The following is a 14,898-nucleotide window of genomic DNA, read 5'->3' on the forward strand; positions in this document are numbered from 1 at the left end:
AAATGAGTATTGGTATAGAAACAATTTATTACTACTAAAAACCAAGAAAGGCGAAAAATATTTGAGGAAGTAAACATATTTGCTGAATCTGAATGTCAATTACACTACTAAGTTCCCTGCCTGAAACTAGAAAAAAAATTGATTTAAGGTGTTGTGGCCACTTTATAGCATATTATGGGAGTATATTGAGTTTACAGCCAGACTTCTAGCATTCTAATCTTCAAACAGACCCTTCCATATTGCTAAGTTCATTCATCTCATTTTCAATTAAAATACAGGATTTGACATATGACCTGAAACATGCACACTTTTGTTACTGAGTAATCTGAGTTACACGGTAATTTCCTGCAGCACTTCACAAACTTTAAGTTGAGCCCGTGATCAAAAAATTAAATGAATGACATCTCCTGTGAAACCTAATCCAATATGTTAAAGGCCTTCACCACCTAGTGTATCTTTCTCAGTTTAGGTGTAAATCTCTGTAACATAATATTACTGCTCCATTCTTGCCTGCCTTGCATCATGGAAGTGTTAACGTTAAGTTTGGCATTGAAGGCAGCACCCCTTGTTCCATTTCAGGTGCCAGAGCTATGGTTTTAGGCTCCATGGGGGCAGATGTTGTATTAGTTACAATGGCTAATTTTTAGATGAAATCAGACACTCTGAAGAACAGCTAAGAAGGCTCACCTTAGGTAAACCGCCATACCCCCTAAGGAGCGCACTATACCTCTTGGGAAATACTGATTTAGAGTAAATTAGTGAATAAGTTGCCTTCTGCAATAACTAGATATATTTTTATGGAGGTGTTATTTTGAAAATTAGGTGGATGACTTATGATATACAGCTAGAGCTGAACAGTGAATCATAGCAGGCTGGCTTTCTTTATTTTGGGCAAAATTTCCCTGGTAGATTATTCATCTTGTTCTTTATTGCCTGCCTTTAGTTCTCACTCTTTGCTTGCATACCTGCCCATCTAGCTTTGTATCTTCAGTTGCACAGAGAGTATTCCATGGGCTGCTGTGCAAGCCAAATGACTGGGTCTGGAGGGGTGGCACCCCTTCTGTTTCTAAAGACTAGATAGCCATCATTGCACAGCATGGTGGATCACAAGAAAAATATACATTGAAAGCACCAAGAAAAGGTTGTCAATCCCTTAGGTCCTCTGGCTTTATATGCAGTTTGATGTTCAGAGATCCAGGATGTTTTTCAGAGTGAAAAAAAAACGGAGGTATGAACACTCCTGATCCCATGTAATGCAATATATAGCTCAGAAAAATCTGTATCTGTCTTCACGCATGAGTGCGGTAGATGAGTATCATTCATCTTCTTGCACGTGCCCCACTGCTACCTGCTAGGTGGAATCAGACCTGCTTGAGTGCTTTATTTTTTTGCTGTGTAGGTACTGAAGGTCTGCGTTTCTATACTGCCTTTCAGCTGAGCAGTTCTAAGCAGCTTAAACATTCAATAAGGCTTCACAGTCCCTTGTGTGATATGCAATATCCCTATTTTACGGACTGATAAATTGAGACACAAAGATTACAGGACTTCTCAAAGCTGTCAGTAGAATATGGTGACATCCTGGATGTAAGAATTCTGGTTTCTACTCAGATGTACTAACCACCATCAATAGTTATTGTTATTAACAAGCTATTGTGCTTTGCTTTATTTTTTACAGGATTAGCATAATTCATTCTGTTTGAAGCATAATTTGAGGGTTTCCCATCATGCTGACAGTGCTGTGGAACAATTCAGTTAAAAAGCACATGAAAGCATTAAGAGTTTTTCCTTTGTGTGTGAGATCTGCCACTTGCTTTTGTATAATATTAGAAATGCATTAGCTAGTAGCACTCCACAAGATGCTTCATACTGCCATATTTTCTGCAATGCAGAATAAGGTCAACTTAAAATTGGGGAAGTATTAAAACAAATGTTAGAGAATACATAATTTCCTTTTTTAGTAAGTGTTAGCCGACGGCCAAGGATGTTTGGTGAGGTGCCAGCTATGCCCGTTTTATACCATCCGTGACTTTAACCGCTAGGACGCACTGTCCCTTCGCGGCGGGCAGCCCGGGCTAGGCTGACGGATGCCCCAAGGTCCTAACCACCCGTGACTTTAACTGCTAGAGCTCAGAGCCCCTTCGCAGTGGGCAGTCAACACTGACTGACAGGTGCCCCAATGGCAGCACTAAGAGCCTTTCCACACCCGTGACTTTAACTGCTAGAGCTCAGAGCCCCTTCGCAGTGGGCAGTCAGGGTTGACTGACAGGCGCCCCAAGAGTTTGCCCCGTGGAGGCGGCACAACTCAACGCTAGGCTCTTAGTACTCTCACCTAATGGCCAGGCTTCATTGCCAAAACGGCTGAGGTTCTTTAATTGTGTTGGCTGCTTTACAGTAACCCAGAGAAAACAAGTCAGGCTTATGCACAAACATAAGGGAGTGCTTTTCACTATCTATCTGCTGGTCAGATAAGTGACAGCCTCCCAAGGCTTCTGCAGCTAAAAGGGGTCCCTAAGCCTTGTCCCTTATTCGTCTTTCCGCGGAATTGAGTGACCGATCCTGGCTTGGCACCGCTGGAATCGAGAGATGCAAGGAGGGTAAGAAGCACCCACACCTGATCTCCTATCTTTAGTGTACACATATTTTGAAATAGAGCTCTATACTTTGTTTTCTTTCTTTGGGATCGTGGCTTCAGTTGTGTAACTTGTTTGTGTGTGTAACATCTATACATTTAAATAAGTAGGCACTAGCAATTTTGTAACCATATGATTAGAATCTAGTTTAATAATTTTTGATAACCGTTTGTGCATAAGCCTGACTTGTTTTCTCTGGGTTACTGTAAAGCAGCCAACACAATTAAAGAACCTCAGCCGTTTTGGCAATGAAGCCTGGCCATTAGGTGAGAGTACTAAGAGCCTAGCGTTGAGTTGTGCCGCCTCCACGGGGCAAACTCTTGGGGCGCCTGTCAGTCAATCCTGACTGCCCACTGCGAAGGGGCTCTGAGCTCTAGCAGTTAGTCACGGGTGGTTAGGACCTTGGGGCATCCGTCAGCCTAGCCCGGGCTGCCCGCCGCGAAGGGACAGTGCATCCTAGCGGTTAAAGTCACGGATGGTATAAAACGGGCATAGCTGGCACCTCACCAAACATCCTTGGCCGTCGGCTAACAGTAAGATAACAGACATTCCCTTTCACTCATGGATAATCTTACGGTTCTCACCAGTAGTTCCTTTTTCTTTTTGTCACTTCTTTGTTGTCTTAGTTTGCCATTAAGTTCTGCAAAGATTTCACGTCCCATTCTACCAATGCTATGCGATGTGCATATTTCTTTTTTCTAGTGATAGGTAAAATTCAGTCTGGTGCAAAGAACTAACACAAGGCTTATCCATCATGTAGATGCCACCCTACGTTCTCGCTCTGCCAGCAACAAAGACTGCAAATAGAACACACTTAGCTATTGTACTGACAATGCATCAGCCAGCTAAGACAGGGCATGTCTTCACTACCTGGAAGATCGACCCAGTTAGGCTCGATCCTCAGGGGGTTGTTATATCCAAATATAATGTTACTTAGGGTGACCATGTCTCTCCCCCTGCCCCCACAGATATGGGACAAGGGGAATGATGCTGTCCCAGACAAAACGGGACGGGTGGTCACCTGACTGGGAGTCAGGAGGTGGCCGCCCTGTGGAGGCTGTCACCCTCCCAGGGAAGCTGCAGGCTTCCACTAGCTGGGGGGCCACCCTGCTGCTGCTCTGGCTCCCAGCTCCCCCACCCAGAGGAAGCTGGGTGGGGCCAGCCACAGCGTGGGTCCAGCTCCCAGCTCCCCTAGCTGGGGGGCAGCCACCCTGTGTGTGTGTGTGGGGGGGGGAACTGGGGAAAGCTGGGGAGCAGCTGCACTGCTATGTGCATCCAGCTCTTACTCCCTCAGCTGGGGGAAGCTAGAGGGTGGGGCAGCCACGGCTGGGTCTAGCTCCTGGCTCCTCCAGCTGGAGAAAGCTGGAAAGCAGCCATGCTGCTGTGCAGTTCCAGCTCCTGGCTCCCTCAGCCTGGGGAAGTTGAGGGGCAGCCGCGCCACTGCAGGGGAGCCAGGGTAAACTGGGGGGGCAGCCTTGCCCCCATGTGGTTCAGCTCCCGACTCTCCACTGGGGGGAGGCAGGCAGCAGGCACTTGAAAATATGGGGCAATTAGCCCTTTTGACAAAATAAATTGGGACACCAAATGTGGGACTGTCCCACCAAAACTGGGATGGATGGTCCCCTTAAAGTTACTTCTTCATTGCTACGTTACCTGATTAAATTACTTCATTTTGGTTTTGCTGTATATGTTGCTGTTTGAGGGTTTTTTTGTCTGACAATTTTCTGAAGAAAACTTTCATTGGTGTTCTACATTAAAAAAAATAGTATTGTTTGGTATTCTGTGGTCTCAAAAAGGTTGAGAAACATTGTTCTAGGATGTAGCAGGGCTGAGGTTTGGTACCCTAAGCAGGACTTCGCTTGTTCACAATAGGTTTAGAACAAGTAACTTGCTACTATTCTACAAAGGATGAAAGAAGCCAGCAGAACAGACCCAGCAATTGTGAATACAAGTTTTACATGGAAATTGTACATAAAAGGTGTCAACAAAGAAAATATTTTAACTACTCACCAAAAATTGAGCTCCATTAATATCCAGTTTTTCCACTATTGCAGCAGATTCAGGCATTCGAAACTGAGTGGGGGGGAAAAAGAGGATTATGAAAAGACATTGAAAAGTATGTGTCATGGTCTCAATCCTAGACAAATTTATAGAAGTATTTTGTTTATATTGAAGTTGAGCTGTATGTGACAGTTGCAGAAATCTGTGTATATTTTATTTGAAGTGGATAACCAGGAGAAGACTATTAGAGTGGTCCTAGAGAACAGGGCTAAGAAAACAAACTTTCAAAATCAAATTTAGGGAACAGGTACTGAAGCTTTTTTCCTGATATATTTAATGGAGACATTTGTAAACCAAAATGAAGCAAACCCAAAGTAGAACCCTGTACGGGACTATTTGCTCATCCCATTCCCATCTGTTCCTGCTATGATGGCGGCAGGCCCTGTAAAAATTCCTGTGCAGGGCTCTAATTTGCAGCTCCCAAGAAATGCTGGTCCTTGTCCAAAGGAAGATGCATTTGCTCAGAAAGAGAGCAGATTGTGATATTGGTATCTTCAGTGTAGCCCCCTGCAACCCTTCATATTCACCACTGTGTTATGGTTATGATATGTTTGTGCAGTGCATACCTTCTGAGGTATCATTGTAAAAATCTTGATCATAGAAAGCTAAATATTCTGTTGACTTTTTGGTATGTACTATCGTATGTAAAGCTAAGTAGTAGTGCTATATGGTGAGGTTGGGAAATGCTCGGAGCCAGCATTTTTAGTGGAAACAAAGGAGAAGCTATCACTGACCTGTCGGGCATTGATGGCCCACTAAAAACAATCCACTCTGAGATGCTCCTTAGGCTACATCTACGCTATGAAAAAAAGTCAAATTTAATAAAGTCAACTTTTTAACGCTAGATTTTTATAAAGGCAAAATTGTGCCCACTCGTTCAGAAAGTCGCCTTACTGTGTCTCTGTTGCCTTACCTCCATTTAACTGCATGAGCAATGCATTGTGGGTACTTATCTTACAATGCCTTTTACCCTATTGCATTCTGAGTTTTTGTGCCTGTGGCTTATGGGGAAAAAATATGCTGCAATGGCTTGTGGGTGTTTGATATCATCATCCTAGAATGCAAAGCATCCACCCCCACCTGTGCAGGAAAACGAATGGTCAGCCAACTTCACCTAAACACATACTATTTTTTTCTGCAGGACCCCTGCCTTATTTGCTGCACAAGATTGACAGTTCCCACTTAATCAGCCTATATTCAATAGTTTTTCTCTTCATTGATTAGTTTATGTTCCTAGATAGTATAATACAGAATTTAAATCCTACCCCAAAGACAAAATTATTAACAGCCTAATGGGCTTTTCTTTGATACTCACTGCCATGAGTGCTTCATAAGTATTAATTTTTCACTACACCCTTGTGAGGAGCTAAGGTGGTATTATCCCTGTTTTGCATATGGGGAACTGAATCAGCAAAAAATCAAGCTCAAAAGTATGAACTAATTTTGGATGCCAAAACTAAGCATTCAGTGGAGCCTAGGGATCTGGTTTCTTTCAGAAAATCTAGCATTATATAGCACTTCATATGTCAAAAGCACATTGACTTCAATTGCAATGCCCAGGATTTCAAATCAGGCACCCAGCAATTAAGGAACACACTGGTAGTGATCAACTCTATGAAGATGGTTTGTGAGTTGCCCAGCATCACGCAGGAACTCTGGCAGAGGCAGGGGTTGAATCAAATATTCAGGGAAGGATTCAACTGCTTTGACTGAGACCTATCTATGAAGTTCCCTGTGTCATTCACTTTATACATGTGTTACCTTGTGCAGTAAATGAAGCAGGAGCTTTATAAACAACACTCTTTACTACACAAGCTGGATTCATCCCCAGAGCACTAGTATAGGTCCATTTTGTGCACCAAATGAGGTAGGGGGGAAAAATAGTATGGGATCATGTAATTCATGTATGCAGAAAGAATCTGAATTAAGTTGCCACTGGCAGGCTTATTTAAATGCTTGACTTTACAACCTTAAAAATATTCTTTTAATATAGTTGTCTGTAATTGCCTAGACTTCAAAAAAAGGAAACTGAAACAATAAAACTTTGATCATATATTATATTGGCACCTGCATTATTTGAAAATTAAGCAAGAGAAGATCTTTGTGCATAAGAGAATATACTTGAAAGACAGATTTTTCTGGGCCCTGGGCAAGGGATGTGTGTGGTGGGGGGGTGGTCTGTGCTTCAAGAAGGGGCGTGGCCTGGGGCAAAAGGGGTGAGATTGGGGGCAGCTGGCCCTTACTGTTACCCAGAGCACGCCGCATTGGGCTCATCTCCAGCCCCCAAGTTCTCAGAGCCTGGAGCTGTGACCTAGTTGGCTTTTGCACCCCAAGTTCAGAAATTGTGGATTTTTGCCGTGTTTTCTGGGGGCCTCATAGATTTGTGGGTTTTTTTGTTTTTTGTGTCTCTTAAACTTCATAGCATCATAGAGACCCAATGATGTTGCATAAGAATAGGATTTAGAAATATTGTATTAAGAATTGTATACATGTTTAGTTAATTGCATCTTGTGTCCAGTATAGATAAAAGCCAAAAGGGCCAGTGCCCAGAATTCAGAGATCTGAAGCTTTACTGGAAGTTCCCATCATGATTTAAACCATCACATGATTTAAAGTTCGTGATGGGAACTTTGAGTCACTATGGGGGCTCGTCTGCATACTTGGCTCAATCTAATTCTTGACTTCCCCCCCCACCCACCCCTCCACTCTCTGATTTGCTCACCTTGATTGTCTTTTTCTGATTTGTCCTCCTTGCTTACTGTTTTTGGTTCTCTATGCCTTAAATATTGAGTCTGTTCTGGTCTGGCTATGCTCTGAAGAAGTGGGTCTGTCCCACGAAAGCTCACCTAATAAACTATTTTGCTGGTCTTTAAAGTGCTATACAAACTGGGCTCTGGACCACCTAATTTTTGGTATGGGGAGGGGGTAGATCGCATCAGACTCGGTGCTCTCTGTAGACTAAATGTTGGGCAGCCACCCAAGAGAAACTCTGTTGTCACCCAACTGATTAGCGGAGCACCCACAGCTGCCTGTAGCTAGCAGCATCACAAAATTTATTCTGCCTATGGATGGAGTGAGTGAGTGAGTGGGAACCTGGATCACACTCTGAAGTAAGTTTAGTAAAGTACCAGGCTGCAGGCTCCTTTGTTGTCATTGGCTTGCCTGCCTTGATCAATAAAGTACGTGTATAAATTTGTCAGCCCTGATATCCTAGTCAAAGGCAAACCCCAATGCAAACATCTTGCCTGTCTAAATTTCCCTGTAGTTTGTGGGATGCGATTAATGTCTTCTCCTAAATTCTCATGGAGGATTAGTGAATGTTATTAAATGGTGTATTTCATACTAGTGATGGGAAGTTAATTGCTAATAATAGAATGCATGTATATTTTTTAAAGTGCTCTGATAGTAATTAAGATAAAAGACTTTACAGACCAGGTTTGGAACTTCTTACTCACAAAAGTTCCCACACCAATCGGAGTATAGGATTCATAAATGGATCCTATGTGATAAATTATTGCTAAATATTCATGAATGTAATGTGACTAGCAATTACAGAAATACAGCGCTAGAAGGGACCTCAAGAGTCTAGTCAATGACAGTAATTCTTATGATTAAGACAAATCTAGGAAAATAATCAATATGCAGAAAGGAGGGTGACTTTGGCCATAATATTTAGAATTTGGATAGGCGATAAGCACAGAGCGGATGAGAGCCATATGTAGCACGACAAAGAATTACATGTTTGGGAAACAAAAAGGAATATACTTCAATATAGTAGAACTCTGAAGTGGTAGTCTCAAATGCCTAGATAAATAGCAGGTAAAATCCTAAGATATGAGCTGTGATATTTAATAGTTACAAGGAAAGATAATCATGCACATGTAAAAAGAAACATTGGAGTATATCTTAGAGGAAACTATTCAGCTAGGGATTACTGAGGACAAGTTCAGAATATTACGTGCACTTCAGGTAACATTATTATAATAAAAAGACATTACAGAAATAGGAAAGGTGTAACAGAATGATAAAAGAACTCAAGGATTTTAAAGTACCCTTGACGATCGAATGTAGAAACCATAGCCCATCTAAAGTGTTGGGCAAAAAAGGGTGATGAGCAAATCTTACTGATGGTTTTTTTTTTTCTCCAAAATAACACATGCAGCTCCAATAAAACTTCAGCTTATTGCCAGAAGGAAATAAAATGTGGCATGATTTTTTGTGTAGTTCTTTCTCAATATAGTCTTGTGTATACACATTATTATTGTTCTTTGCCTTGTGCAGGATACTTTTTATCTTAACAACTTCGGTCATGCACTAAATTTCAATACAAACTGAGAGAAAACAAAACATTAATATAAGTCCTTGGTAGTCCTAGCTGCTGACTAAACAAGTTTCAACACACTTTAGCATCTGTGTTTATCTGCTCTTTCTGATATATATGATGATTTCCTCCTGGATATAAAGTAGGTGAGGTAATCTATTGTCTCTAATATCCCTGGACCAACACAACTACAAGAACACAGCATACAGAAAGTAGGCAAGTCCCTCAACCCATTTTGCTAGCAGCACTGAAATGAATATGATATACAATACTATTGGAGAGTCTGAGCCCTAGGTTCAGTACCTGTCTTAAGAGATCTGCAACTTGAAGTGCTGTCCAATTCTCACATTCCTCTCGAAGGGGTAGTTTTGTGGCCATTTTGCTATCCAGTGAAAAATATTTGATCTGTTTCTGGTGATAACAAACTCTTTGCTTCACTGACTGTCACCAATCTGCTGTGGAAATTGAAAGAGGAAGTCCCTTTTGCAACTTTTTCCTGCTTGATTGCTTAAAGTACACGCCTTTTCAAGTTATTTGGAAACCACTGGTGCACCCATTTCAGAGCAATTATTTTGGGTGTAAGAAGGCAGAATCATATGTTGTATTTACACAGGCAGAAATACCCATTGAAGTGAATTAAGATAAGGATACTTCTGCATTAATGACAGTGGGGACACATTTCTAGGCATTTTGGCAGCATTTGCTTCATTTTTCACTTCATGTAGTTTTAGTGGCAACTACCTCTTCACATCTTGAATTCTTTTTTATAGTTATTGTGGTCAGCCCTTTGATTGTGTTTGACACATTTTTAACATACTGTGATGCTGTGATTGTGTAAAAGCAGCGCCCACAGATGGGGTTTGCATTTCCAGATTGTCAAATTGCTTAACCTGGTTCTTTGTTCAAAGTGTCAGCACAATAGTCTCAGGATAAAATAAATAAATCATTTGATTAAACACTGTATGCATGGTAAGCATTTGTAAGGATACTTTGGCTGTCAAATCTTTAATGATATTAAAGAACAAATCATCTACAAATATTCAGATCTTTATTGAATAAACTTAGACTAATAATAAGAGAGTCAGTTACCGTGGGAAAATAAAACTGCAGCAGTGCACTTTCAGTGAAACTGGCTTACTGTTCATTGCAGCCTTGAGTCACTGCAATAGAAGCAATGTGAAGGTTTCCATAAAAGGCTGGAGAGTAAGGAATGTTCTGCATACTAGTTGCTCTTCCTGTTTTTATTTCCCAATACAAGCAGCTTTTTGGGCACATTTTCAAGGATTGGAACAGATTTTAATTAAGTTTAAAATGCTTTGTCTATTACCCTTCCTTTTCAAATTCCGCTATATGTTGCGGCTGTTACAAAATGATTAACAGATGTACTAACAACTAGTGTATTTCTGAAAACCTGGTAACTGTAAAACTTTAGCAAGTTACTCCATGCAAATATGTTTGCAAAGTTTTGAAAATGCCAACTGCATTTTTATGTGGTATAACTCTTTTGGTGTTCCATATAGTGGACATTTAATTTTTGCAATTTATTAGAGGTCTTTGCATTAAGCATACAAATTTCTCAAAAAATGCTGTAATCTTTCTTGTTGAAATACTTACTAATAACACTAATGTTCTATCATGCATGTAATCATTTATATGAAAATTATTGTAAATTTTAAAATCAAACTCCTTTGCAAAAAGTAGCAACTATGTCAACTTCTGTTTCCTCCACTAATATTAATAATGAAACATCCTTTTAACAATCTAAACATTAACATCTTAGATCTTTAAGGCATCCCTCTCGTACAAAATATAAACAGTATCACTAATTTTGTGTCCAGTATATACGAAAACAGTAAACAGAATGTTGCTTATCAAACACAAATCATTTTCTTCAAACATCCATACTGAAGCCAATTCCAAGTAAACTAAAGTAAGAGCTGTTTCTTTTATCTGCTGTCCTGGTGAAAACACTCCCTTGTGGTTACTGTTAGAATAATTGACAGGGTGCTCATTTCTTGTGAGAGGGAGAAAAGGGTCCTTAAAGTCAAAGCCTAGTGATTCACTATTTAGTGTAAAGAAATAGACAGAATTGAGAAAGGAGAGGGATAATGCAATTTCTGAATGTTTGATGAAATTTCATGTGTTCAGTCTTCAGCTGCTAAAAGTGTCTAAATATACTTATTAGGCCAAGTTACATTGTTTTGAGTGCTAGATTCACCAAGACTATCACTGAGCTTTTTATATCCATGTGGACTTTGTTCTGAAGATGTCTTTGGTACAACTGCCACAAAGCAGTAAAGCTAGGATTTGACTAGTTAACAAACTCTCGTGCATGTATTTTGAAAAACACAGGTTTCTTTCCAACTGTTGGACTAAAACAGGGTTGGTGTGAACTAGGAAGTAAAGCATTAGCAAATGGCTGGTTTTTTCCTCTTTCAAAATGGTGTTTAATATATAACATCTTTTATGGGAAATAAAAACCCTAGGAGACTATTCAGAGAAGAACCAAATACACTGTGAATCAAGAATTCAACTTAAATACAGTACCTCAGTGGGAAATATGACTAATGAGTAAATTTCAGTTTTGCTCAAGTGGTGAGGGACAGCAGAAAAGGGGATATTTGATTTCTGAAAGCAGAAAGTGCTAGTAAAGAGTGTCTCTACAACTGCAAAGTTTTGGTGATTGAAATTAATATTGACACACAGATGTTCTCCCCCCACCACCCCACAAAAAGTCACTCACCTGTGTTTACACTGCCCCCTCTGTTAACAGATCTTGGCCACATTTATAACTCCTGTGTCAACAGCCTGAGGGTATGTCTACACTTGGCACAGGAGTTATAAATGTGGCCAAGACCTGTTAAAGTCAATTTTTTTAACAGATTTTATAAGGTCAAGGCTGAGTGTCCTGGCCAGCTCAGTCGATTTTAGTGTGTCCCTACAAGGTTGCCTAAGTCCCAGTGTGGGAGCAGTGCATTCTGGGCACCTATCCCACAGTTCCTGCAGCCCTGTTTCATTTTGGGATTTTGTGCCTGTTTCTTAAGGGAAAAATGGTCACCTCAAGTGGTTCTGGGTTTCTGATATCATCACCCCAGAATATATTTCCTTCACCTCCCCCTTTCCAGTGGGGGAAAGTGGCATTTTCACATGGTTTTTGTATTGACTGCCAGCCACCATTATAGGTGCTAACATGGCTCCTGATACACTTCAAAGTTTGATGCAATGTTTTGTGCTCAGTTCCCACACTGCAATGCAGTATCTTCTGAACATAATGCCCATGCAGTGTGAGCTCATTGCTTCTGGGGGCATTGACAGACATGAAGATCTGGAGAGAAGAACCATGGAGTTTCTGGCAGCACTCGAAGAACTGTATAGCGTGGAGCACAGGTTCTGGAGCCATGAAACCAGGTCGAACTAATGGCATCACATCCTTTTGCAGTCATGGGACAATCACCAGTGGCTATGAAACTTCTGCATGCATAAGCACACTTTCAAGGAACTTTGAAGTGCTGTGTCTCACCCTGAAGAGCAGTGATACCAGAATGAGACCTGCTTTGACAGTCAAGAAGCATGTGGCAGTTCTTTGGAAGTCTGCAATGCCAGACAGGTGCCAGTCAGTAGGAAATCAATTTGCAGTGGGCAAATCTATGGTGGGAGCTTTTGTCATCCAGGTGGCCAAGGCAATCAACAGGCTTCTCCTTCAGAAGACAGTGACTCTGGGGAATGTGCCGGAGATAGTGGATGGATTTGCTGCCATAGGGCTCCTTAACTGCAGTGGGGCCATAGATGGAATGCACATTACCATCTTTTTACACCAGGCCTCAGAGTATGTAAACCACAAGGGATACTTCTCTGTGCCCCTTGCAGGCACAGGTGGATCAGAAAGATCATTTCACTGACATCAATGTGGGGTGGTCAGGAAGGATGCAGGATGCATGAATCTTTGGGAATTCTGGTCTGTTTGCAAGGCTCCAGAGTGGAACTTTCTTCCCAGACCAGAAGATTAACGTTAAAGGTATGGAAATGCCCATAGAGATTTTGGGGTGACCCTACTTACCCCTTGTTACCATAGCTCATGAAGGGAACGTGCCCTGGACTCCAGTAAGGAGCTCTTTAACTACAGACTGTGCAGGAGCAGACTGGAGGTAGAATGTGCCTTTGGGCATTTAAAAGCCAGGTTCAGATGTCTCTTGACCTGCTTAGACCTCAAAGAAAAAACACTACCCTTGTCATTAGGGCCTGGCTGCTGCAGGTGCGCTCCTCCATGGGGCAGCTGTCCCATTCCCCAGCACACCATGGCAGCAGCCTCATCTGCCAGTGAGCTCTGCTACAGGGTGGCTGTCTCATTCCCTGGTATCTCTTGCCTTGGGGAGGCAGCTCCTATGGGGCAGCAACCCTGTTCCTGAGCGTGGCAGCGCCTGCTGCCAGGGATCCCAGGTGCAGGGCAGCTGCTGCATTTGCTGGCCCCCTCTGCCAGGAGGCTGCAAAGCCCCTATTTTTGGCATCTCTCTGCCAGAAGCTGGTGGAGCCCCGATCCTCCACTCCCTTTCATCGAAAGGCTGAGGAGGCCCCATCTCCAGTCCCTCACCATGGAGCCCTGACATGGGACAGTAGGCCTCCCATCCCCAGAGGCTGGTGTCCCATATTTGCCATAGTGCAATTTGGTCATCCTACTGATGAGGGACACAATACCGTCACCAGCCTTTGGTGTATCAGCAGTAGAACTCTTCTTGGTTCTTGAATGCTGTAGAGCCCTGAGGGCGCACTTGTTAAGGGCGAACATACCACCAGGTTTAAGCAGGCTATTGGTTTGGTTTGGTTTTAAGCCAGGCAGTCCTCTTTTTCTATGCTTTTTGTCTTCTGTCTGGTGCTGAGAAAATGGTATGGTTTTGTTCAGAATTGGAGAAGGGGAAATGCCATTCTGAAGAGCTCCTTTCCTTGCTTCTGATATACCCTTGTGTTCCAGGATTGCCAATTTGTGTTGGACATATTACTGGAGGCTTAATCACAGGATATGATTTTTAATTAAAATTAATCTTCAGTTCCTGGAGACACCAGGGTAGTATTGGATGTGCATGTGGAATGGTGTTAGTGGGAACGGGTCATGGCATTCCCCGTATTACCAGAAAGTTAAGTGTTCTGGTGAAACAGCAAAACTTGCCAGCTTTCCCTCTCTTTTTTTTTCACCATGTGCAGAATAAATTTTGTTACATGCACTCAGGCATGTGCAGATATGCACCATCAGTTGAAGCACATGCTACTAGCTTGAACACTGCGGGTGCTCTGCTAATCAGCTGGCATCAGTTGAATCTCTCCTGTGTGACTACCCAAGTGCTCAGCTTACAGGGAACGTTCACCTTTACCATAGCCTTGCTCCATACATCCCTAGTGACTTCTTCTGAGGAGAAATGAAGGGGTATTGCAACCTCATGGAAGAATTTTGAGAAGAGAAGTTTATTCTGATGCTCTGCACTGGGATTCCTGATCAATTTCCACCCCTTTGGCATTGTGTGTAGGGGATACTCCCTTGTGTCCAATTTGTAGCCCCGGGACTAATGGAGTTTGTGACAGAAGGCAGAATGCATCTGGGCAGAACTTGTCATTTGCCAAGCCTGGGGAGGTTGCCTCACATATCAAGCACTGCTTAGATTTACTCTGGTGCTTTCCTGGCTGCTCTGCCACGCCTGTGAGGGGCAGAGGAGCCAGGAGATAAACGCTGCAACAGATGCTCAGGGAAATCGAAATTTCTGAGGGGTTAACAGAACCAGAAAGAGGAGGAAATGCCAAGGAGTGAGAACTGTTCCTCATTGCTCCCCAGAAATGGGGAAAAGAGAGTTTTAAAGCAGAAAGTGAGGGGAGGAGCAAAAGACACCACCTGTGTCTGCT

The 14,898-nt window shown here is 42.2% G+C and overlaps 1 protein-coding gene across 2 annotated transcripts in view; it reads right to left on the bottom strand.

Moving 5' to 3' along the window:
* The window catches only part of BLNK (B cell linker), a 169,766-nt gene extending 160,319 nt beyond the window's left edge, over nt 1-9,447 (bottom strand). Inside the window, exons 1-2 of one of the 2 annotated variants that reach the window (XM_075000426.1) lie at nt 9,316-9,447; nt 4,641-4,703 (exon numbers count right to left, since the gene is read on the bottom strand). In XM_075000426.1, coding sequence (XP_074856527.1) covers nt 4,641-4,703; nt 9,316-9,390 — 138 coding nt within the window. In that variant the 5' untranslated portion in view covers nt 9,391-9,447. The remainder of the gene's footprint in view (nt 1-4,640; nt 4,704-9,315) is intronic. The other variant, XM_075000421.1, reaches the window with a different exon arrangement.
* Nucleotides 9,448-14,898: the final 5,451 nt, after the last annotated feature.

The sequence above is a fragment of the Carettochelys insculpta genome, chromosome 7 (assembly GCF_033958435.1).
Source record: "Carettochelys insculpta isolate YL-2023 chromosome 7, ASM3395843v1, whole genome shotgun sequence".
Classification (NCBI taxonomy): domain Eukaryota; kingdom Metazoa; phylum Chordata; order Testudines; family Carettochelyidae; genus Carettochelys; species Carettochelys insculpta.